The 25635-nt window shown below is 47.3% G+C and overlaps 1 protein-coding gene across 2 annotated transcripts in view; it reads right to left on the reverse strand.

Moving 5' to 3' along the window:
• KIF2C (kinesin family member 2C) overlaps nt 1-25635 on the reverse strand; it is a 752439-nt gene that overhangs the window by 362617 nt on the left and 364187 nt on the right. For both annotated transcript variants that reach the window (XM_069232808.1, XM_069232807.1), the window contains one exon: nt 1131-1293. In XM_069232808.1, coding sequence (XP_069088909.1) covers nt 1131-1293 — 163 coding nt within the window. The remainder of the gene's footprint in view (nt 1-1130; nt 1294-25635) is intronic.

Raw genomic sequence — 25635 nt, forward strand, 5'->3', positions numbered from 1 at the left:
GTTCAATCAAATATGCAGTCAAACACTACTTAACAGGTCAGTTGAGCCACATAACACTTGGGGCACACTTGAAAAGGAAAGAACCAACATATAACTGTGGTGAAAGAAGAGAGAACAGATTGCCTAGACACTTCTTGTGGATCCACTGTCTAGCTGCTGAAGGACTGTTTTTGTGCTACCAGACTTCAGTATCTAAATGTGTTGGGTACAGTACTAGCGTCAAACTGGATTTTAGTTTAAGATGCGAAAGAACTTTAGGATTACTATAGTACACTCCCAACATACCCCCACCACCAAGAGCCCAAGTTTAACATGGCCAAAGACTCACCATCTTTGATTTGCCCTAACAATACATTCTGGGCCTGTTTACCTTACTGCAAACAGAACATAGTGAAAACGTGGGTAGAGTTGGCACTGGGATCTTTTAACCAAGTGTTTAGGGAGGGGACAGAAGTCACCCTGAGTGACTTTACAAAGCATTTACTATATAATATATATATATACATATATATATATATATATATATATATACACACACAAACACCATGGCTTCCCCCCCCCCAAGAGCACAAACCAATTTCTCCTCTGTTTTCGGTTGGGTTCAATAAAGGAACCACCCTAGTAAGGACGCATTCTGACTGACATTTAACTGCAGGAAAAAAAAAAAATCAACTCAACGTAGATTAAAAAGTCTAGTTATTGGGTTATGGCCGCCTGTATTGGTGACTTAAATGCAAAAAAAATAAATAAAAAAACAACAGGTCACCAACTCATTTGGTGGCTTGCTCTCCTAAACAATTTCTGGTTTCATCTGCTTTGCTCTGGTCATTCCCGGATGCCCCTAAAGAATATCCACAAAAGGTTACATTTTCACTCGTGCATGCTCCCACAGATACTACACAGCAATTCAACATTATGTCAAATAACAGTCTTCCAAGATGAAGCATGCTACCAACTGTTTTTGTTTAGTGCTTCACACCACTTATGCGAAGCCTAAGCAAATACAAAGCAAAGCTTTTTATCATCTACAAGGGAACAATTCTATAAAAATACCTCTAGAGAAGATAAACTGCAAAAATGTTTCAAGACATTTAAATTTTACCAAAATAATGGCAACAGCTCAGCAGTACCTGTACACCATTTCATTTGATGCTGACTCATCAAAAGCAAAATCAAATCTAAATGCTTGGTTCTCCAAATATTTAGTAAGATCAACTTTCTGCTTGGGTTCGTGCACGAGGAGAACACTCTTGCTTGGGACAGATATTACATCGATTTCCTTTTTGGCAGTTTCTGTGAAAGGAAAATATAAAAAATATTAATGTTCTGGAGGTTATACACTGAATGTCTTGGTTGATCATGTCCGCATAAAAAATACCAAAAATGTAGCTAGCGGATAAAAAAATAAATAAATAAGAGCCCAACTTAAACACTGCCTATGTTCTATGAATTTAATTATTTTATTTTTTAATTGAGTTTTTTTTCCCACAACCATAACGAACACTTATCCAACAAAATACCAGCATGCATTAACACATTTTACCTATAGTTTGCTTACAGACATTACATTGAGTACGCAGCCTCATCACCCAGCACCCCTGCGAATTAGATGCTTTGAATGTCCAATTTCCTCTCAGGCTGGCCAGTTCTCTGCATAATCCAGTCTTCAAATCCTGCCAGTATCAACCATTCATGTTGATCGTCCCCTGTCAAACATGCTGGTCAGTCACGGATAGGCACTAAATGTCATGGAGGCAAAGTATCAGCATATAGTTCTGCCAGCTCTCTGCCCACAATCAACTCTTGAATTTAGGAGTCCCTCCCCACCCCCCTTCCTGCCCAATGTCACGGCCACCCACCTCCAGCCCACCAGCATAACCATCAGCGTCCTGCAGTGTTTCAAAGCATCCAGAATATGCCTCAACATTATCATCAGTGGGAATACAGGGATTACCTGATTTATCATTATGCCCAGTGTATGCATTACTTGAGGTTCAAAAATTTACAACTGCTGAGCAGGATCACAACAAGTATATAAAAAGCTGTCTGAGGGGCTGCATCTCTGTGGTCATTTGATGGTCAGTATGCCACACTTGGACATACGTCCTGGGGTATAGAACGTCATATATAGGACTTTATAATGAATAAGTCTGTCTTTCCATTTGAGAACTATTCTTTAGTTTCCAAACAGCAAAGGGACCACTGTCGGATTTTAGTTCTTCGGACTGTGGACCACTGTGCACAGAAATGTCAGTTCTAGGTCTGAAGTTGTGTTGCCCATTATGTGATCTATTTGTGTCACAAGTTGCTTGGGAGTAGAAAGGAGCTCCCAGGCTGGCAGGGCTTCCATAAAAATTGGGAATAAGCTTTTCAGCACATGAGATGGCGATTCCTCTAGTATGTCCATTAGGGAAGAGTGTCTGGTCTCTAAATTTCGCCAGTGATATCAATTTTGGATTCAGGAACATGTCTCAGAGTTGCTTGCGTTCAACAGCAGAAGCAGGTCCGGGTTGTCTTCTGTGCAATTACGGAGGTAAAGTGGGATTGCAGCTATAGTTACAAACCTAAAGGAAAATCCGCTGAGCTTGAACTATCTTGTTAATGCCCAGATTGTGAATGGCATAGTAATTCTTGGTCCAGGCAAGGCGATCTGCAAGAGTTTAGCTAGGACAGGGGTTGCCTCAGCCAAACCACATTCTATTGTCCACAATATCCGGTATTGGGTACTCTATGGGGAAAAATGGGCCTGTGCCATTACATAGTCAAAATTCAGGGCCTTTAATTCCTTGTTCTCGTATGGTTTCTGCAACTTAGACCCCTTTTCTTCCCCCCTGCCCAGACACCCACCCCCCACCCAAATCTGTGGTTGTTTCCCAGCCTAAGAGAAATTTATTATGAGGGATATCATTTGGGCAAAGAACATACTTCATAAGCAAAAAGGGATGTTTTGTATTAAATACAGTAGTCTCTGGAGCACCACCATTTTCATCAGGACGATCCAACCTGCTACCATTAGGGGAAGTTGAATCCATTTCTGTACAGAATCTGTGATCTCAGAAATGCAAGTCCCATTGTCCTTTAGTGTGATACTAGCTATATCTCTGTGGAACATGATATCTAACCAGTTCTGTTGTCCAGCATAGTGAATTTGTGTCCTGATGCCTCATAGCATCCATAAGAGGTACCAGTTGTGACTTGCTCCATTTTATTCTTAGACCCCAACCATCATCCCTATGCAATTACATACAGGATGTAAATTGGGAGATGGGTTTTTAAATCACCTGGAACGGTGTGCATCCCTGCCTCATTCCCCTGTCAATCTCAAACTACTCAGTAAGCAAGTAGTTTACCTTTAGCAGGGTCTTGGGGGGAGCTGCATATTTTAAACCACTGTGGAAAGCCTTTCCTACAAACATCCTTTCTAGTACTACATCCAAGAAGGTCATCACAATCTCCAATCATGAATCTATCTGGTGAATGTGTGGAGGTTATCTACTGTGGACTGGGTTGAACCCACACTGATCCGGATGCAAAAGGGCAGGCATCAGGGGCTAAAGTGCATTTGCTGCGAGTTTAGTGACAATATTACCATCCATATTAATGACAGATAAGAGGCAGCAAGAGAATCAGGATATCTGCATAGGCTTTTTGGAATTCATCCATAAAACAGACGCTATCAGGAGTGCTACAATTTTTCATGTGGGTGAAAGTAACCCCCTAATCTCCCGCCCCCCCCCCCCCCAAACCCCCTTACTCTGATGCGTCTACAGGCTATTCCCTTGGTACAGTCTAAAAGTGATCCTAGTGTGGCATTATATCCCACCTACAGGATGGTGAGTGGAGTCAGCATCTGAAAGCACAGGAATGGTAGTTGTAAACCTTTCTGGATTGTCAGTGTTTGGTGCATACAAGTTCAACAGTGATGCTGAATAGTTTCTAGACCACAAGGTGACATCCCTCTGGGTCCACTAGAGTGTACAAATGATGAAGTGATCAGCCTGTGAATCAGCATAGCTACCGCTCTGGAGTAGGTTGAAGAGGATGCAAAATATCTATTGTCTTCCCATGTTTGGAGAAAGTTTTGCGTGGGAGCTAAATGTGCTTCTTGAAGAAAGGCCACACTGGCCAGGTGACAAGTCACGTACATAATCTGGAGACCTCTACTGGGGTTGCCCAGCCCTCTAACACTTTAGGAGATGCACTTTAGAGCCATGTGGGGCATGTCGAATCTTAGGGAAGGACTACAGCTGTGAACCTGTGTCAGTGGGCTGAGCGAGATGGGTCAGATTGTAGGTGCATCCAATATTGTACTGTTCGCTCTGTATGCATGGCAAAAAAATACCCCCCCACCACCCTCTTCCCACACCCAATCGCCCAGTGAATCCCAAAACAAATAGCCCATCTCATACATCATAGAAAGTAATACACAGGGAAGATGACAATGTAATGAGGCTTCAAAGCTTAAGCAAAGGGGAGCCAGAAAAACTGTGGTTAGTCTCTGCCCTCTGCGAATTAGTGGCATCAAAGCTACCAGGGAGCATGATGTAAAAATAGAGTAATGCCATATTAGTCAATGGGCACTTTAAGGGTGAGCGCCCAGAAGACCATACATATATCTGGATGTATACTACCAGCATCTAATGGCTCAGTGGGTTAATATATCACTGTTCCTGTGAGACCACATGTGCTGGAGGAGAATGCTCAGTGGTTTTGCAGTGTTTGTTGAAGAGGTAACCTGATTCCTATGCATCTGAAGATCAGCATTTTGCCCTTCAGGGAGATTCACAGCCTTGCCTGGTATAACTGGGGTACAGTACTTCCAGTTCTTGAAGTGATTTTTTTCTTTTTCGACAGGTGCATATTTGTAGCTTGCATCATGAACACTGAGTGAAGTCCGGAAAAACATGAGTCACACCTTCATAGTGGAAGGTGCACTTTTTTCTTGCTAGCCTCAGAGTGGTTGTGGTCCCTCTAGCTTAAGAGTTTGGCAGTGATGGGCCGTGGCAGAATCCTTGGGACTGGCCTGGAAGCCTGAGCATGAGGCGGTCTCTCGAACACCAGCATACGAAAGAGGGAGTCTGCTCCAAAGATGTTGCAGAGTAGTGTCTCTATGGAATCTTCTGTCACCCATCGCTGTTGATGTCACCACTCCCACACTCCTGATACTCCTTTTACGAGATCGCACCTCAAGTTTTCATTCTTTAGTTTGATCTTTTCCATCTCTGTGGTCATCTTTCAGGAGTTTTGTGCAGTGCTATCCTGTCTGAAATTCTGTATTCCACCATGTCAATTAGGACATGCTGGCAATCCAGCAATTTTCATATCATCCAACTTCATGTGAATTTTCAGGTTTATAGTGGACAAGCTGGTTTTAATTTCCCTTAGAAGAGACGCGGCCTTCGATAAGGCTAGATAAACCTCACAGCCATCCCTCCTCTTTCTGCAGCTTGCAAGTCAGTCTTTTGGCGGTTTCTCGAGGTGCAAGGGGGGGGGACAATGCAGGTGGGTTTAGAAGCAGATTTAGGTCCGCTTACAGGCCCGACAGCAGCGCCACTGTTCCCCCAGCACCCTGTCTCCAAGCATAAGGGAGGCAGCTTTCCAGACAGGCTTGGTCATTTCTTGAAAGCACAGTCTCACCCATACTTATTTTACAGTGTCAGATAAAGCTCTGCAACAGTCATGGTTACGGCACCGCATGGCTTAAAAAAAAAACAAGCAAGTTCTTGGTCTGGGGTCGTCAGCCATGCTCAATGGAAGCAGTTAGCTAGAGCTTGGACTGTAAATATGCTGTGGACAGAGAACAATAAGAAGGCAGTTTGATGTCATGGTTAGATTGATTGGAGGATGGAGCGTGCAAATAAAGAGGAGAGCTAAAGAAACTAAATTAAGACATTTTTAAGAGACACAGAACTTAGCTTATATTAGTGTCTGCTAAATCATGTCAACAGCACAAACATTCAAAACTAACCATGTACAAAGAGGAACACAAAGTCCTACTAAGCAACTATTTTTGCTTGGGGTACTACAGAAAATCCTGTAAACACTAATGGAAACAAGAACACCTTAAAGGCTAAGCACCAGGACAAAATTAATGAACAAGCCAAGGTGTAAATATTGATATAACTTTATTTCGATCTCCAGGATCATAAAAGTACAATACACAAAACCTGCCAACACAAATACAAACAAAGTATTACAACAGTTAAAATGCTTATTTAACAGGAGTTGTGGCACTTTTATAAATCAGAAAAAGATTACAGCAATAACATTTATATTGTTAATCACATTTATTTTAAAACATTGTCAACATAGTGAAGGATTTTTTGTCTACGTTAACCAGCTCAAAATGTTCCATCACAGTAGTGTGCATAATTGTGGTAAACATTAGCCAAGTATAATATGGCTTATAGCAATCAGCTCCACATAGCTCAACGCAAATACTAGCAATTCAAAGTACAGTGCAAAATCACAAAGTGCTTATACAGTGGGGCTTTCAATTACCAGTCAGTCACAATTCGGGAATTGGCCAACTATCTTCAGTAACCTGGGCTGCTTTAATAGATTTTGTGCACCTAAGCCATACCAAAAAATTTATCTGCACATTGAAAATACTGTTACACTACAGAGATGCTGTGGAAATAATATTAAAAGCCTCCATGTAACGGCTATTGTCCAGGTTCCTACACAGAAGAACTATCCACTTAGATCTTTGAGCATGGTATGCTGGACAGAACAGTATATTCTCCAGAGATGGCGGCTTATCGGCAAACTGGGCGTGAACTATTTCCAACAGTACCCGTCACAATTTGCTAAAAGAACGAGTTACTTACCTTCGGTAACGACTTTTCTGGTGGATACATTAGCTACCTGTGGATTCCTCACCTCATGAATACTCCCATGGCGCCAGCATTCGACGGAAATCTTCTTACTAGTCTCTGCACGTCGACGAGGACGTCACTGTCGCCCACGCGACGCCGTCTGACGTCATACAGGCAATAAGAGGTCCTCGACGACGTGCGGACGTCAGTACCAATCATTTTTTACGTGCATGAGAACAACCAGGCAATGCAATAAAAGAGCAAGGCAACATCCATTATATTGTAAAAATACACCACATTGTATGAATAACTGTAAATCTTTTTATGTACATATATATATATAAAACTCTCTTTTAAAATATATACACACACCAAGTATATACATAAAGATATATACATATATATATATAAATATATTATATATACATCTATTGCACCCTCAAAGACCAAGAGGAGCGCACTCAAGGATTACTTGGTAAGACCAGAAAGGCAACGGGGAGGCGGGTGGGACCGTGAGGAATCCACAGGTAGCTAATGTATCCACCAGAAAAGTCGTTACCGAAGGTAAGTAACTCGTTCTTCTGATGGATACAACTACCTGTGGATTCCTCACCTAATGAATAGAGTCCCAAAGCAGTACCACGCCCGGCGGTGGGTGCCTAAATGGTCAAACCAAGAAATCCTGCAGCACTGACCGTGCAAAATGGCCGTCCCTTCTAACCTCAGAATCCAAACAGTAATGTTTTGCAAAAGTGTGAAGGGATGACCAAGTTGCGGCCTTGCAGATGTCGACCACAGGAACACCTCTGGCCAAGGCCGAAGTGGCCGACTTAGCTCTGGTGGAATGAGCTCTAATGCCCTCAGGAGGATCCTTCTTTGCCAAAGAGTAACATATTTTAATGCAAAGAACAACCCACCTGGATAGTGTTCTCTTGTGGACTGCCTTTCCTCTCCTCTTGCCCACGTATCCAATAAACAGCTGATCCTCCAGCCTGAAATCCTTTGTTCTATCGATAAAGAAGCTCAACGCTCTCTTTGGGTCCAGACGGTGCAGTCTTTCTTCCTCTTTGGAAGGATGAGGCGGAGGATAGAACGTGGACAAAGTAATTGCCTGAGCCAAATGGAAGGGTGAAACAACCTTCGGGAGGAAAGCAGCCTTGGTCCTCAACACCACCTTATCCCCATAAAAAGTTGTATAAGGGGGTTTTACTGATAAGGCCTGCAACTCACTCACTCTCCTTGCTGATGTTATAGCTATCAGGAAGACTGTTTTTAAAACCAAATACCTCAAGGGGCAAGAATGCATAGGTTCAAAAGGGGACCCCATAAGGAAAGTCAGGACTAAGGACAAATCCCATTGCGGCATAACGAATGGCTTTGGAGGATATTGATTTAGAAGACCTTTCAAGAATCTGATAACAATAGGGGATTTAAATAAAGATGGTTGGTCTGGAAGACATAAGAAGGCTGACAAGGCCGATAAATAACCTTTAATGGAAGCCACTGCACAACCTTTCTGCGCCAGAGATAGAGCAAAAGACAAAACGTCCGATAGATGAGCATGCAAAGGATCAATCTGCCTCTCCACACCACGCAACAAATTTAGACCACCTATTAGCGTAGATAGATTTAGTGGAGTGTCGCCTGGCCGCTAATATAACATCCACTACCTCAGGCGGGAGAGAGAAGGAACTCAGGTTGCCCCGTTCAATCTCCAGGCATGTAGGTGCAGACTCTGGAGGTTGGGGTGTAGAACCTGCCCCTGCGACTGCGAGAGGAGGTCTGCCCTGAAAGGGAGACGGAGCGGCAGGCACATTGAGAGTTGGAGAAGGTCGGAGTACCACACCCTCCTTGGCCAATCCGGAGCTATTAAGATTACTAGAGCCCGGTCTTGGGGAATCTTCCTCAATACTCGAGGAATCAAGGGTATGGGAGGAAACGCGTAAAGCAACTGGCCGCACCAGGTCATTTGAAACGCGTCCCCCAACGCTTCCTGCATCGGATACTGAAGGCTGCAGAACAACGGACAATGCGCGTTCTCTCGAGTGGCGAACAGATCTACCCGAGGAAACCCCCACCTCTGGAAGATTAAGCGGACTTGATCTGGATGGAGACGCCACTCGTGGTCTGCCGAGAAGCGGCGACTGAGACTGTCCGCACGCACGTTCAAAACTCCGGCCAGATGGTTTGCTATCAAGCAAATCCGATGGTCCTTTGCCCAGGACCATAGTCTAAGAGCTTCTCTGCAGAGAAGGTACGACCCCACTCCTCCCTGCTTGTTTATGTACCACATCGTGGTAGTATTGTCCGTTAGGACCTGTACCGACTGACCACGAAGGGAAGGGAGGAAGGCCTTGAGAGCCAGACGTACAGCCCGTAATTCTAACAGATTGATGTGAAAAATCTGTTCCTCTGGAGACCAAAGACCTTTGATCTCCAGATCCCCCAGATGAGCTCCCCACCCTAGAGTGGAAGCATCCGTTATGACTGTGGCCACTGGTGGCGACTGCTGGAACGGCTTTCCTTGCGAAAGATTGTTGCTTACAATCCACCACTTCAAATCCACAGCAGCATCTCTGGAGATCTTGACAGTACCCTCTAGATCCCCTCTGTGTTGAGACCACTGCCTTCGGAGGCACCACTGAAGAGCCCTCATGTGCCAGCGAGCATGCGTGACCAACAGAATGCAGGAGGCAAAAAGACCGAGCAGACGAAGGACCTTGAGGACTGGAACTACCGCTCCATTTCGAAACATTGGAACCAAATCCTGAATATCTTGAATCCGCTGAGGCGGAGGAAAGGCCCGACCCAATGTTGTATCCAGTACTGCCCCTATGAACAGGAGGCGCTGAGAGGGCTCTAGGTGAGATTTGGGCTCATTCACCGAAAAACCCAGGTCGAACAACAACTGGGTTGTTGACTGCAGATGATGCGACACAAGCTCCGGGGACTTGGCTTTGATCAACCAGTCGTCCAAGTAAGGGAATACTGCTATTCCCTTCCTTCTGAGTTCTGCCGCAACCACCGACATCACCTTCGTGAAGACTCGAGGTGCTGAAGTAAGACCAAACGGAAGGACCGCAAACTGATAGTGTTGCGATCCCACCACAAACCGGAGATACTTCCTGTGTGACTTGAGTATCGGGATATCAAAGTAAGCATCCTGTAAGTCGACAGACACCATCCAGTCTTCCTTGTTCAACGCCAAAAGCACCTGTGCTAGGGTCAGCATCTTGAATTTTTCCTGCTTGAGGAACCAATTCAAGATCCTCAGGTCCAGAATTGGTCTCAAACGACCATCCTTCTTGGGAATCAGGAAATACCTTGAGTAAACTCCTTGACCCCTTTCCTGCTCCGGGACCAACTCCACCACGCCCTTTAAAAGGAGGACTTCTACCTCCTGTTCTAGCAACAGGAGGTGTTCTTGTGAACAATACGAAGGGCGGGGCGGGATGAGGGGCGGAAACTCCCGAAAAGGAAGGGTGTAGCCTTTTCCCACAACACTGAGAACCCAATTGTCCGACGTAACAGTCTCCCATTTGGTGAGAAAATGCTGTAATCTTCCCCCTACAGGAGAGGCGTGAGTTGGAAATGGTGGAAGACTAAGGCTGCTTCCCCTGCTGCACCCCGCCAGAGGATGAGGAAGAGGCAGAGTGCTGCTGAGAGGCTCCTCTGGTGCGGACCCTACCTCTCCCCCTAAAAGATCTATAGGGATGGGAAGAGGCAGGTTGCTGATATCTTCCCCGAAAGGAAGAGGAGGAAGAGCCACGCCCAAATCCACGAAACCTCCTGAAAAACCTGGAAGAGGCCGTGGAAGAAGGAGCTTGGAGCCCTAACGACTTAGCCGTGGCCCTGCTTTCCTTAAAACGTTCCAAGGCCGAATCAGCCTTAGCCCCAAACAGTTTGTCCCCATCAAACGGGAGATCCAACAATGTGGACTGTACATCAGCCGAAAAGCCCGAGTTACGGAGCCAGGCCTGTCTCCTTGCCACCACAGTTGTGCCCATTGCTCTGGCTACCGAGTCGGTGGTATCCAGTCCCGTCTGGATAATTTGGGTCGCAGCAGCCTGGGCATTTGAGACAAGATCCAAAAGACCCTGGGGAAGCTCTGTAAACGAAGAGGAGATGTCATCCATCAGAGCATGAATATACCTCCCCAGGATACAGGTTGCATTGGTGGCTTTTAACGCCAGACTGCAGGACGAAAAAATCTTCTTCGACTGCGCCTCTAGCTTCTTTGAATCTCGGTCCCCAGGCACCGTCGGAAAAGAACCAGGCGCTGACTTGGACGAACAGGAGGCCTGCACCACCAAGCTCTCCGGCGTAGGGTGCCTGGACAGAAAACCAGGGTCAGTTGGAGCCGCCCGATACCTCCTGGCCGCGGCTCTGAACTGCTGGGGAAGATGCCGGCCTCTTCCACACCTCTAAAACCGGATCCAGCAGAGCGTCATTAAAAGGTAACAGAGGCTCCGCCGCGGCTGAGGCCGGATGTAACACCTCTGTCAAAAGGTTTTGTTTCGCCTCCACCACCGGCAAAGGCAGGTCCAAAAAACTAGCTGCCTTCCGTACCACTGCATGAAAGGAAGAAGCCTCCTCAGTATATTCCCCCGGGGACGAAAGGTCCCACTCAGGGGAAGTGTCCAGCCCACTAGCCGACTCCAGTCCACGCAACCCATCACCCGAGTCCTCCAGCTCTCCTTCCTCTAGGGCTCGTTGGTACTCCTGCTCTTCTAGTACCCGGAGAGCACGTCTCCTTGAATGCAGTCGTTGCTCAATCCGCGGAGTCGACAATGCCTCCGCCGAAGTCGGAGATCGGCGCCGATCTTCCGAAGCCACCGACGCCGCATCCGGCGCCACAGGTAACTTCGGCGCCGACTGAAGAGCAGTTGAAACGGATGGACCCACCGGAGTCACAGGCCGAAATCTCGACGTCGACGGGATGGAAATCCCTGGGGCCAATCCTTCCGAAGCCACCGGAGCGGCCACCGGCGCCGACCCCACGTTCCCAAACGGGAGAAAGGGCATAAAGGGTGCCGGCCGAAGAGGCGCAGGATCACCCAAAGAAAAGGTCAAAGGCCCAGCCGGAGCACCCCCTGGAGCCATCTGTTGGAAGATGGCATACATCGCATTCAAGAATGCGGAACTATCGGCTCCAGGGGTGGGAAAAGCTGGATACTGGGGTGCCTGTCTCGGAGGCGACCCCGACGCCGGCCTCGGCGTCTGCGCCGGAGAAAACACCTGAGGCTCCAATACCTCAATCACCGACGCCTGTCCAGGTGAAGTTGGAGACGCCGGAGAAGGCAACGGCGTCGAAGGATGCGGCGTAACCGTGGGGCTGACCTCCCATTTTCTTCGGCGCCGATCCGGAGACCTGGAACGAGCCTCCCTTGAATGACGCCGAGATTCTCTACGGCGCCGGGAGTCTCGATGACGCCGATGTCTTGGAGAAGACTTCTTGTGATGCTTCTCCTTTGACTTGGCCATAAACAGCTTCGCCTCACGTTCTTTAAGAGCCTTTGGATTCATGTGCTGACATGAATCACAAGTCGAGACGTCGTGGTCGGAGCTCAAACACCAAAGGCAATCGGAATGAGGATCCGTCACCGACATCTTGCCTCCACACTCACGACAAGGCTTAAATCCAGACTTTCTCAGCGACATTATTTCCACAGCGAAAGACTACGCAGCAAGATATACACTGTAACCGCAAGAGTAACAGTTGCTCCCTCGAAGATAACCGTTTCGAATGCACGGAAAAAAGGGAACTGACGTCCGCACGTCGTCGAGGACCTTATTGCCTGTATGACGTCAGACGGCGTCGCGTGGGCGACAGTGACGTCCTCGTCGACGTGCAGAGACTAGTAAGAAGATTTCCGTCGAATGCTGGCGCCATGGGAGTATTCATGAGGTGAGGAATCCACAGGTAGTTGTATCCATCAGAAATTACTGGTTCAGGAGGGAACTAAACTAATTATTCAAGCTGCAAAACTATTCCTGCAGTTGAATCATCATTTCATTTTGCAGCATGAATAGTTTCTTGATTCACGTGCTCTGCAGTGAGTTCTATAGTGGCATCCTCATCTATTTTTGGAGGTTGCGTTGAAATAAATTAATGACCAAGTCGCTGCCATAATGTGTGTGTGTGTGCGCGCGCACGATGCAAGATTTTATGGGACAAGCATTGAGCACTGGTAGCCTGTTACCAATGAGCCTTTCTATCTGCTAATACAGTAAAGAATTTGCTTCTTTATACTTTCTAAATAGAGCATGACTGCCTGATGTACACCAGGAGTATGCAGGGGCTTTACTGTTTAATTGTTAGATTGCTGAAAGAACCCTGGCAGCTGAAAGTGTTTGACCAGAAATTGATTATGACTTTTGGTAGAAGTGAGCTTCTGTTCACATGGCCAATCTGTCCTCATGTTTTTGTAGGCAAGGCTTCCTTGGCAGTTAGCTCTTCCAGTTCTCTGCCTAGAGACACCTGATGGTAATTCAGAATGTTTAAGAACCAGAGTCCTGTTTTGTGGAGCAGTTCAGATTGAGATTCCACATGATTGGTAGCGATCAGAGTGGAGCTATTCTTTTTGCTTCAACTAGGAATCTTCATCACCGGAGTAATGAACAAACCTCATCCAATAAGTTGTGTAACCTACCATTGCAGCTAAGAGGACTTTTAATGAAGTATAAGTTAGACTCATCAAGGAAGTAAGTTCGGTATCTGATCATCATCGTATCTTGTGTTCTGTTGTGAACAGCTCCCTTTCCTCACACCACAGGATCTCTTCAATTTTACTGTGTAAAATGTTTTAGTGCTTGGCCCCTTAGACTCTTAAAACTGTCCATTGTTATCCTTGGAAGATCTGTATGTTCAAAAGCAGACTACTAGACAGACTAGATGTATCAGGTGGAGAATTACGCCTCTTCCCATGTACAATAGGTTGTGAGGACTGGTAATCATGTTCTCCTGTGCCATTTCTACAAGGACTGAGAACCAGGTTTATATTGCCCATTCTGGGGATATCAAGATCAGAGTCATGCAATTAGCATAAGGGAATTTTGGTAAAGTGCATGCAACTTTCCTCAGTCAATTAACAGGGTATTTCCCAGGAAGCAGTGGTCTGGATTCAAAGTTTTGGTATTTGACGTTTTCTGGTGTTACAAACAAGTCTACCTCTGGTCCATGGCACTCTGAACTACTGTTCATTTGGTTCACATTTGGGTGAGGTGGTTCATTGTCTGCTTAATCTGTCAGCTTCTACTTTCTCTATGCCTAGTATCTATATCTTTATCAAGGTTAACTTTCAAGGTACGACCCAGCTCCAAATGTTCTAGGCTAGCTTTGACAATGCATTTGACCTTGTCCTTCCAAGTTTGATGAGGCAGAACACTGCAGTTGTGTTGCTTTGTTTGGATTTGCACTGTCTTTGGCCACACCTGTGTGTGGAACAAGTTTAAGGCCAGGAAGACTGTCCTCAACTGCACTGCAATTATGTGCTGGCTTGCTTAGTCTGCTTTCCATAATCACCTGATGTTGAGTTCTGCCATGACACTCCACATCCTCTATGAGATGAGTCTATGGTGATGGTCACCGAGTTATTTGAAGAAAAGGTTTGCCCACTTATGTTTCCCGTGTTCCACAAGATCATCTTTGTGCCCCTTTTACGCTACAGCCAGTAATCTTCTCAACTTCCAGTTGATTGTGGCCATTGATTTTGGATCCATTCCAGAATTGGTCTTGCACAGGTAAGTGACGCAGGAGGTCATCGTGTCCATCATCCTCCCCAGTGACCTTACTGCCAGACTGACCCTTGAGTTAATGGTGTGCTTGTTCTGTTAATACCTGGATTCTCTTGACACTGGGTTTAGCCCGTGCCTTGAATACGCTGATCCTTGCTCCTAGAAGCATATTTTCTATCTTCGTCTCTCCACAGAATTTCTCCAGGGTTATTATAAAACCTAGTCTGTGAAACATGTCCATGACCATTCTAACGCTCCTCTGGCATTCAAAAACAAGATTGCTTTAACCAGCCAGTTTCCTAAGTAGGTTTATACATGTCTGTTCAAGGAAGCTATGAGGGTTTGGCATTTAGTTAACACTGAAGGTGATTATTTGATGCCAAAAGGGAGTATCCTTAGCAGTGAGTGAACGTAGTCTATGACAGAGCAGAAATCTTCTGCTTGTGGTTCATGGGAGTGTGTAAATAAGCATATTTTAGGTCTATTGTGGCCATGTAGTCGTTTTCACACAGCCACAGGATAACTGACTTAAGTGTGATTTTGAATTTTTAGGAATTTGTTTAGGAATCAAAGGTCCACAAATTGGACAAAGTGAAATGCCTCGTTTTGGTACCAGAATGTATGCACAGTAATTTCCCACGTTGACCTGTCTAACAAGTTACTTACCTTTGGTAAGTAATCAGGTAGACATATTGTAGTTGCAGATTCCTTACGTTAGAATTTCCCCAGGCGTCAGACCGGATCTGGAGCTTTTTCTTCACGCAGTCCTCTTGCGTGCTATTAGTCGGCTCTGCATCAGTCGTCACAATGACGACGTTGCGGTTGTATATACGTGCCACACTGACGCGCTGCCGTCAGTTTTTCACAACTTTCCACACCAGAAGCACATAGCCATGAAGAACAGACTGGTGCACCAAAACTAGGACCCCGAAAGGGAGTCCCTGTCTCTACGAATCAGTTCACAGAGTGGAGAGGATGGGTGGGTTGGTAAGAAACTGCAACTAGAATGTCTCTACCAGATAATTTGTTACCGAAGGTGAGTACCTTGTTCATCTGATAGACTTCTAGTTGCAGATTCCTTGCCTTGGAATCCATACCCAAGCAATACCATCCCCAAAGGTGGGTCTGAGAACCAAGATCATACTAGGACGTCTTGGAGGACCAAATAGCCAAAATAGCCTTCCCTGTGGACCTGACTGACCAGGCAGCAGTGTTTTGTTAACATGTGCAGGGACACCCATGTTGCTGCCTGGCAGATGTCCAGGACCGGAAGTCCGCATGCTAATGCAGTGGTTGCAGCAGTTACTCTGGTGGAATGAGCTTGCAAACCCTCAGGAGTCTGCTTCTCAGCCAAAGCGTAGCACATTTTGATGCAGAGAACAACCCATCGAGAGATGGTCCTTTTCTGCACCGCCTTCCCCTTCTTCATAATCAACAAAGTTGATCAGCCACCCTGAAGTCTTTGGAACGACGGAGCTGGAACGCCAATGCTCTTTCTGAATCCAGACAGTAGCGTCTCCCCTTTTCATGGAAGACTATGGGATGCATAGAAAACAGGCAAGGTGATAGATTGGCCTACATGAAATGGCGTTGCCACCTTAGGGAGGACAGAGGCCCTGGTACAAAGCACCACTATCAGGATGGTGCAAGAAAGGGTGGTTTTGAAGAAAGCTTGTAGCTCACACACACTTCTTGCAGAGGTGATGGCAATAAGAAAGGCTGTATTTGAAGTGAGAAGCCACAGAGGACAATTATGAAGGGGCTTACAGGGAGCACACAAGGTAAGTGAGTACCAAGTTCAAGTCCCAATGGGGACTTATGAGCAGGGTAGGTGTAACATGGGTAAGCCCCTTAAGAAACCTCCCAACAATGGGAGATTTAAACAAGGTGGGTTGAACTGGTAGTCTGCGGAAAGCAGAGGGTAGGCAGATAATCTTCAAGGGTCCCCAAAGCAAAGACTTGCTGGGCAAGAGTACAAACAAAAGAACCTCAGACAGAGGTGCAGAAAGGAGAATTAGACTTGTTGGTACACCATGACACAAATTTGCTCCAACAGTTGTATACCCTTTAGGTGGAAGTGCGCCTGGCTGCAAAGATATACATCAGGCAGACTGTCAAAAGCTCTCAACTGCCACTGCTCAATCTCCACGGATGAAGGCAAAGACTGGACAGGATCGGGTGGAGAACCGTCCCCTACTGCTGCAGGAGAGGATCCTTCTGATGAAGCAGTGAGTGGAGAAGTGATGGCCATGTCCAGAAGCCCAGGATGCCATACTCTGTGCCCAGTCTGGAGCCACAAGGATTACTTAGGCCCACGCGTTCTTGATCTTCGAGAACTCTGGGTAGAAGTGGTATTGGCGGGAAGGCGTACAGGAGGCTCAAGTTCCACTCGAGATGAAAAATGCTGCAGAGCGAGTGCCGACTTGGAAACTCAAGCACACAAAACAGCAGTCTGTGTGTTCTGTGCAGAGGTGAACAGATCTAACCAAGGCTATCCCCACTACTGAAAGACCTTGCGCCACCTCCAGGGATATGTCCTGACTTTCCTGCCATGTCCTGAGGCATGGAGCCTCCTGACAAAGGGTCCACGACCCCACCCCTTGTTTGTTGCAGTACCACCTGGCAGTGGTGTTGTCCCTGAACACTCACCACTCTCCCTTGAGAGAGGGAAGGAATGCTTTAAATGCAAGCTTGATCACCCTGAACTCCAGAAGACTGATGTGGAGCCCAGACTCTGCCGAAGACTAGAAACCTCTGATCTGTCTCCCCTAGGTGGCAGCCTCATCCCAGGAGTGACCCACCTGTCAGATCTGGTTGGGGAAGGGAGTGGGATCTGTCTCAGAACCAATCCCAATTAGAAAGCAACTGTAGATCTTGCAGTTCCCTCAGACCATGTCCGAGAGATTCCCCTGATGCTACACCCACTGGAGTTTTAAAGGCCCCACTGCAGAGCCCGCATATGCCATGTAGCATTTGTGACCAGCAGGGTGCAGGAGGCCATGAGGCCAGGCAGCCTCAGTTATTCTCACAGACACCCAGGACAGAGGCTGCAACATCGGTATCACAGCCTGAAGATCCTGGACTTGCTTCGTGTTAGGATAGGCCCGATATTCCACCGTGTTCAGAAAAACCCATTAAAGGGAGCATCTGAGAGGGAGTCCGGTGTGACCTTAGCATATTTATAGTGCACCCCAGCTAATGCAGGTGGTTCGCCATACTATGGAAGGGGCAGGCAGCCTAAGGCAAGTCCGCCTTCAACAGCCAGTCATCAAGGTAGGGGAAGAAAAAGCCCTAGCCTGCGCAGATGAGCTGTAACTACAACATCTCTTTCTTGAACACCAGAGTGAGTGAGCATTTTAAATTTCTTCTTTCTGAGGAGAAAATGGAGAGACTAGAGGTCTATGATAGGATGAAGGCTGTTGTCCTTTTTGGGCACCAGAAAGTAGCAGGTATAATAACCACAACCTACTTCTGCCATAGGGACCTTCTCTATGGCTCCCTTGGCCAAGAGAGCCGTAACTTCCATGCAGAGAAACGTCAAGAAAACCTTCATCTGATACTAGGATGGTGCCAGACGGGTAGTTTTGAAGGGGCGGGAGTAGCCCTTCGAACTATTTGCAAAACCCACCTGTCCGTCATGATGGATTACCAGTGGGGCAGCTGATGACTAATTCTGCCTCCAACAGGTTCGGGATAGAGCGACAGATTAGGAGGGTTTGGAGGCTGCAGCAGGGGTGATGGGGACTGGGCTGACCGCTGGCTCCCTGATCCATGAGCACGTTTGATTCCACATCCAGCGCCACAGAGGCTGGTCAGCATGCACAGCACAGGAGCTGGAGGGAAATGAATGCTGTTGGGCGCCCCTTCGAAAGGGGTGAATAGCAGACAGGGGGACAAGGAACAGCTGCAAGGCCAAGGAAACATGCAATAGTACAGGACTCTTTAAAAAACACTTGAGAGCTGAGTCCACTTTGCCTCTTGAAGAGGTGCCATTGAAGGGCAGGTCCATAAGCGATTGCTGGACATACCCCACAAAGCCAGACATCCTCAACCAAGCGTCGATGCAACTGATCTGCCTAGTGAGTCGGTCATGTCCAGCCCACAACGTACTGCGAACTTGGCTGCATCTCTCTCACCATCAGCTTGGGAGGGAACGGAAAGGGCCTCCTCCAGGATCTGTGAAAGCAGCTGTGCGATTGTATACCATAAAGTATGTGAATAGCAGCCAAAAAGGCATGCAGCGTTCATGGACCGCAACGTCAGTCTGGAGGAAGAGAACAACTTCTTTACAAGTTGGTCCAGTCTTTTTGCTTGCCTATTCTGGGGTGCAGATGTGAATGCCCAGAAGAGGAAGAAGCCTGGATGATTAAGCTCTTAGGTATAGGGGGTTGAATCAGGAATCAAGGGTCATTCGGTGCAGGCCTGTGGTGATGGCCTATCGTCCTGTAGACAGGAGCCCCTGTGCTGGGTTTAGACCACATTCCCAGGAGGACATCAGTGAGGGCTTCCTTAAAGGGAAAAAGGGGTTCGGACGTAGAAGCCACGGGCTGAAGCGCCTCAGTCAGGTGGATAGTCCTGACTGCCACAGAAGGCAGCTCGAGGCCCAGGACCTCAGCTGCTCTTATCACCATGGAATAGGGGGCTTCCTCCTTCGTAGCCACAGTGGGGAGAGAAAGCATGGCAGCCTCAGGAGAGGTGTCTAGACAACTGGCTTCGCCCAATTCTTGAGCCTAGTCCATTCCTGAATCATCTAGCTGGAATTCTATAGGGTCCAGCAACCACTCCACACTTTCCCCGTACCTGCAAATATAAGGGTCAGGATCCATCCTGGGGAACATAAGCCCCATCAAAGGCAGAATTGGAGTTGAGTGATGTTGAGTCGGAATCAGGAATGAGAATGGGGTCGACATCTATTGTGGGCCCGACTAGCATTGGAAGTGGCAATGTGTGTCGGAACTGGTGAAGGTTGTGATGGCACGACTGGAGTTTGCACATATCCAATAAAGGAGCCTGAGGTGCCCGTCAGTCAAAGCCACTGGCGTGGAACCCGCAGTGGCCCCCCACTGACCTTTCTGAGCCCCAAGGGCCATCACAGGAGAGTCGGTCTGTGGAAAACTGAAGCAGATGGCCTCGTAAAACTCAGAGTTGGGCAGGGGTTGTCCTGGCTCCCAGAAACTGAGGCATAGAGTCAACCCAGAAGTAGGCTCAGAGTATGGAGGCCTGCTTCTCCCACATCACATCGTCCGAGCGACATGAAGTGAAAGAACGTTTGTTGATCAACAAAAAGGTTGAAAAGTCAGTCAAAAAGTGACTGAGGGTTCTGGGAAGAAACAAACTGATGTCAGCACGCTGGGCTGGGCACCTATGTACGACCACAACGTCATCATGACACCAAGGACGGACACGGAGTAGACTGATGGCACCTGACGGCATGCCAGGGTACGGCTCGAAGAAATCTCCGGATCCAGTCTGACACCCTGGCAAGTTCTAAAGGTAAGGAATCCTCAACTACAAGCCTTACAGACAGGTATTCTTATTATTGCCTATTTTCACTGGCCCTCCAACTCCTTATGCAGACATAACATTTCTTCCTCTTCGTGTGATCTTTTCTCCTGGAGGAGTTTTCAAACGTTTTTTAAAATACCCATGCTGGATGAGGAGTATTCATTTGACATGACTTTCAGTCATTCATGGAGAAAGACTCAATCTGTGCCCCATCCCGTGCAATAGCGCTGTTGCGTTTTAGGGCCACCTGCTTGAGAAGCAGGATCTGGAATGCTGTTCCCTGCCTCTTGACTTTACCCAAAATTACTAGTATTGGGCTGTCAGGCCTTAAAAAAAAAAAATCTACTCACCCACTCACTAACATGACAAAACAGGTGTTCGTGTCATATTTACTCTGATCAGAGAGAGGTCAATAGTCTGGGTCAAAAGTTAGTCTTCTTACAAATATTTTTCCTTCTGACATCAGAGTTCCAGATTTTGTAAGGTGAACTGTCTCACCTGCACTACAATGTGTGTGAAATGTAAGGTTGTAGGGTGGGAGGTTTTGCCATTTCAAAATATAGTTCAATAGTTGTGAAAGAACATTTTTAGTACTGTGATGAAAAAAATATTTTAATAGTATGAAAACAAATCAGAACACTACTTGGTGTGCAAATAAAACATTTTGAAACCCACTTTTCACAGATTGTTAATACACTACAGAGTTCTATCTGTAAAGCTTCAAGTTAGTAGGAAAGTTTTTTGACATTTCTTGGAAATGTACTCTGTAAATGGCATGGCGCTACCACATGATGCCTTAGTAATGTTAAAAGTGTATGTTTAAAAAAAAAAAAGAGAATCATTCCTACCCTTATGGCAATGCTATTAGTAAACTAAGAGGCAAGTAAAAATCAGGTGTACCCTATTTGTGGGATGAATTCTTATTATACATGGAGTAAACATTTGATCTATTTAATCAAACAAGGTTTTTTGTACATCAGAAATTCTGGGCTCATCCTTGAAGGTGCACTCATGAGAATGAAGAAAAAGGCAACTCTATGAAGTGAAATATTTGCCTACCATCACACAATTTGAGATCCGTTTACAGGTTCACGTATATTGCAGTTAGGTCGAGTAGATTATTCAAGTTACTTGACCTGCAGGTCTATTAACATTTTTATGATTTGAGGCCTGGCTATGGGACACTGCCAGTGCTGTGGTGCTGCTTGCCGTGGAGTGTTCTGGCAGGAGGCGTTTGGGTGTTAGTTTGAAAATTCTATTTTCCTTGTCTTCCCATGGGGGTTGCTCTTTTCTGTGGGTGACAGTGGAATGGCAGTGCTCCCAGTGTCACCCACTGTAGTGGTGAATCAGTGCTCTCCCATAAAAGGGAAGGGGCCTGCCCCTCATATTTGGAACAACATCCGAGCCAGGTGTCTCCCCCTCAGGATTGTTCACATTACTAGCTGCTTTCCTGCGGTATCTGGAGTCCAGTGCTGATTTCAGACAGGTATTGGCAATGGTGTTTCCTTCCTCTGTGAGCAGCTGCTCCCTTCTGGTGTTGCTCTAGGAGGTGCTGCATTAGTTTACCCCTCTTGCTACCATTGTTTGTAGGCATACTAAATTAGCAGGGTGCAGGAGTTCACAATACTTTGTTGTGTTGCTGCTCCTCTTTCACCCTTTCGACCAAACATCAACACTTTTTTTGAAAAATCATACATTTTTTGTAAGCAGACAGTGCAACCACAATTCTGATGAATATCAGGTAACAGTTCACTACATGAGTCACCCCAAATCATAGTAGTTCCACCACTTACCCATAGATTTTGCCATATTTATCAGGACAACAGCTTTTGGTGTAAGTAGGCTCTTTTGATTTTGCACACCAGTCCACTAACTATTGCTATTAAACTGAGAAGGATCAACAGAATTCCTATGACGTTCTAGGTCTTAGCAATTAGTGCCAACCCCATTTAACGAATGGTTTTCAAAACATCTTGCCAAGTCTGTTAAAATTCCCAGCAGCACAATATGGGGTTAGGACTGTGTGGGAAAAAGTATTCAAGATGACAAGCCAGTATTTCACAATAATGGGACATTGCCAGACCACTGGTAAAACGTCAGTGTTGCTCTCGCCAGGCCTGCTTCTGCATCAGATTACTATGTAAATATTTTAGCTGGAAGATCAGAAATCAAAAGGATGGCTAGGTCATGGGAGCCAATTGTGAGGAGTTCATGACTAAGGATTTAAAAATGTAGGCTATGCTTCCCCTCTTGCCCTTTCCAAGGGGGTACATACGGATTTGGGCCTCTATTGGTTTATAATCGGACATCTCACACAAGGAGTCAATGTGGTTACATTGCTGAAGTTGGTGTTAACAGAAATTGGATTTGTGAAGCTAAGACTGAAGCTACTGAGAATACTTCACATGCAAGCCCTGACGTGTCCCCTAGCTTCAAGATTCAAATGAACTCATTTACCAAAGGCCTCAAGCTGTACACTTTTCACAAGCCATTTTCCCTGCCCCTTGAGGGTATTCCAGCGTGATCTTGCAGCCCGCCCGTTCTACTGCAGTGCCGATTTCCAGTAACCAACACCACCCTGGAAATCTCATACAATAACCTTAGTATGTTACCATATCCTATTTGTGAGACCTCCTTGGCACAAAAATCTGAGTTAGCTGTGACCATCCCACAAAGATGGCATGAGTACATGCATCAAATACAATAAAGGGAGTTTAGGTTGCTCACAGGAATGAGTACACATTAGCCTGCAATTCTCAGAACCATCCTCTGTGATGGTCATTGTTTAAAATGATGATCCTCCTATTGCTTCTTCAAAGCCCGCAACATTTCACAGAAAACTCAGCCGAATTAGCTGATTTTATAATCTTTTACAATGATGTGGATGGGCTACTTTAAAAGCTTTTCTGTATATCTGTAACACTGTACTGCTCACTGAATGTACTGTGATCCTCCCAGCTCGACAGTAAGCATGTGAAATAAAAAAATGACCCAATGATGGAGCATGCTGTATGATCAGGTTTGTAATGTACACAGTCTATTATCAGTCAGTACTTCTGCTCGTCTGTTCATAACTTTCCTCTGTACAGTGCTTTGAAACACAGTTGGGCGCATTCACAGTTTAAGACAATAAATAATTTAAATTAACACTAGGGGCTACGAGTACCCCAGTTATTTGGGTGGAGGCTGCCATGGTTGGGAGGAGCCACTGTCAACCTCCACAATAGGGTAGGATGTAAAGGAATGCTTGTACTACCAACAAGCTGCCACAATCTGCCAGCAACTGCATAGCCGCATCAGCTTTGCAGTAACCACTTAAATATGAGTGGGTCTTAAAATGACAGAATTGGGGGGGGTGTGGCCAAGATGGCAGTGTGAGCAGACTCCGCTGCCCAGGCCTTCGCAGTGATTCAGCGATCCCGGGCACCCCACCAGCGAGGGCGACCCAAGGGTCGATGGGCGCCAGGTAGACTCTGGGGCTGACAGCAGCGGCCGGACAAGCGTTCGGTGGCCCAAGAGGGGCTGCTGGGCAGGAGCATCCCTGGGCCTGGGCCGGCGGCCACGGCAGACTGAGGCCCCAGCCACACAGAGCAGCATCGTGGACAGTGGTGGGCGTTGATCCCATTAAGGCTCGGCATAGAGCGGCCGAGCCGGAGCTGGCGGCAGCAGACGGGCCACAGAGGTATGTGGCCGGGGGGGGTGGACACCACAATTGAAGGAGCGACACGTGGCCTCGGCCTCCCGGGGCCTGTGGAGGCCGTTCTACACTCAGGGGGCGAGAGTGGGTCCCCAGGCGAGTGGTGGAAGTGGCTGTGGAGTTCCCACGGCCCCCCCCCTGGAGTGAGGGTGGGCCCTCGGCTCGGCAGGACGATTGGCCCGCGGTGTGAACAGGCCAGCAGTGTCCTGGGACGTGGCTCTTCGGAGTTGGGCTGTGGTGGGGCGCCACAACAGAAAGTGCCCTGCTAATTCGACCCAGAAGGAGAGGAAGGGGAACTTTCCTTCTTCCCTGGCCGGAATAAGTGCAGAGGGCGGGAACGGGCTGCTCCAGTGAGTGGTGCTGATCGACAGGGAGTCAGTTTGTTGTGCAGCATTGTGGACCGCAACCAGTGCCGGGCTGGGCCCTACACCAGCAGGAGAGCTGATATCTGATGGCATCCTCTAAGCCGAAAAGGGACCAGTCAGTGAGGGAGATGTTGACAAGTTCTCACCCAGCGCAGGGCAAGCCTGCTGAGGGGGCCATCCTGGCAAAGGGGCCTGAGGACCGGGGTGAGGCGGAGGACGACTGTGGGGCCCCAGTCACGCAAGGTTTTCTCACCTCCTTGTTTGACTCGCTTAGGATGGATCTGCGGAGAGATTTCCCAGGAGATGGAGCTACCATCGGACATTACATCGCTAGGGGAAAAGGTGGCGAATGTCGAGGACAGCAAGATCTCCCGGGAGGAAGAAGTGGAACAACTGCAACAGGAGGTCCTGCGTCTTCTTGAGCAACAGGAACTCCTGCAGATGTCGACGGAGAACCGCTCTAGGCGGCATAATATACGCATCAGAGGAGCCCCGGCAGAAGGAGAAGATATTAGAGGGTTTGTTACAGCGCTGTTCCGCTCCATCCTGGGCCCGGAGGATACGCAAGAGATCACATTGGATCGGGTCCACAGAGCAGGGTCGGATGGGGGAACCAAGGAGCGCCCTCCTGACGCTGCAGTGGTCTGAGGTCGTTTTTAGAACAAGTAGCGAAGCTGCTGGAGATTGGCCTGGGCAGTGGGGGTCGCTGGATGCCAAGTGGCGACATTTTGAGGCGTTGCCGACCCCTATCTAGAGCTTGCCTCTTTTTGGAAGTACAATAGAGGACTAGAGTGTGTTAGATATGCACCTCTTGTGCGCCTTTGTTTTATGTTGTGCTTCCCCCTGAAATTCCTATGTGCTCTGATCTTGATCACTGTTACTATGTGTGCGGTCCAACCCCGGGCCATCCTCGGCTCCTGTCCCTGGGTGGGGGCGCTCGCTTAGGTCGCGCTACCCACTTAACTACGCATGTCCCTTAAATGTCTAAGCCTTACTGTCCGGGGGCTTAACAGTCCAGCAAAGAGGTTGGTGATCCTTTCTACCCTTGAGAGGTCTGAGAGTCATACCTGCCTCCTGCAGGAGATGCACTTATTGTCTAAAGATACATATTCGCTCAAGGTGGTTTCCCCGGCAGTTTTGGTCCTCTGCTCCTACAAAAAATGCTGGGGTGGCGATACTACTATCGAGGGCCTTTCCTGGGGAGGTAGTCGCCAAGATACATGAGATTAAGGGTAGGTTCCTGGCCATTAGAGTGTGCGTTGAGACATTCCACTTCACTATGGCCACACTATATGCCCCTAACGCACAGCAAGAAACAAACATTCATGAGGCAAGCCATATCCCCAATGCTTACTATACTGGACAAGGCTATTCTTGTAAAGGGGGGACTTCAATCTGGTCATGGACAACGAGCTGGATTGCTCCGGACACCGATGAGGGCAGACCGGGGCGCTGACGATGGCAGGGCGACAGTGGCTGGCTGATTGTGATCTAGAGGACGTCTGGAGGAGGG

The sequence above is a fragment of the Pleurodeles waltl genome, chromosome 4_2 (genome assembly GCF_031143425.1).
Source record: "Pleurodeles waltl isolate 20211129_DDA chromosome 4_2, aPleWal1.hap1.20221129, whole genome shotgun sequence".
Lineage (NCBI taxonomy): Eukaryota > Metazoa > Chordata > Amphibia > Caudata > Salamandridae > Pleurodeles > Pleurodeles waltl.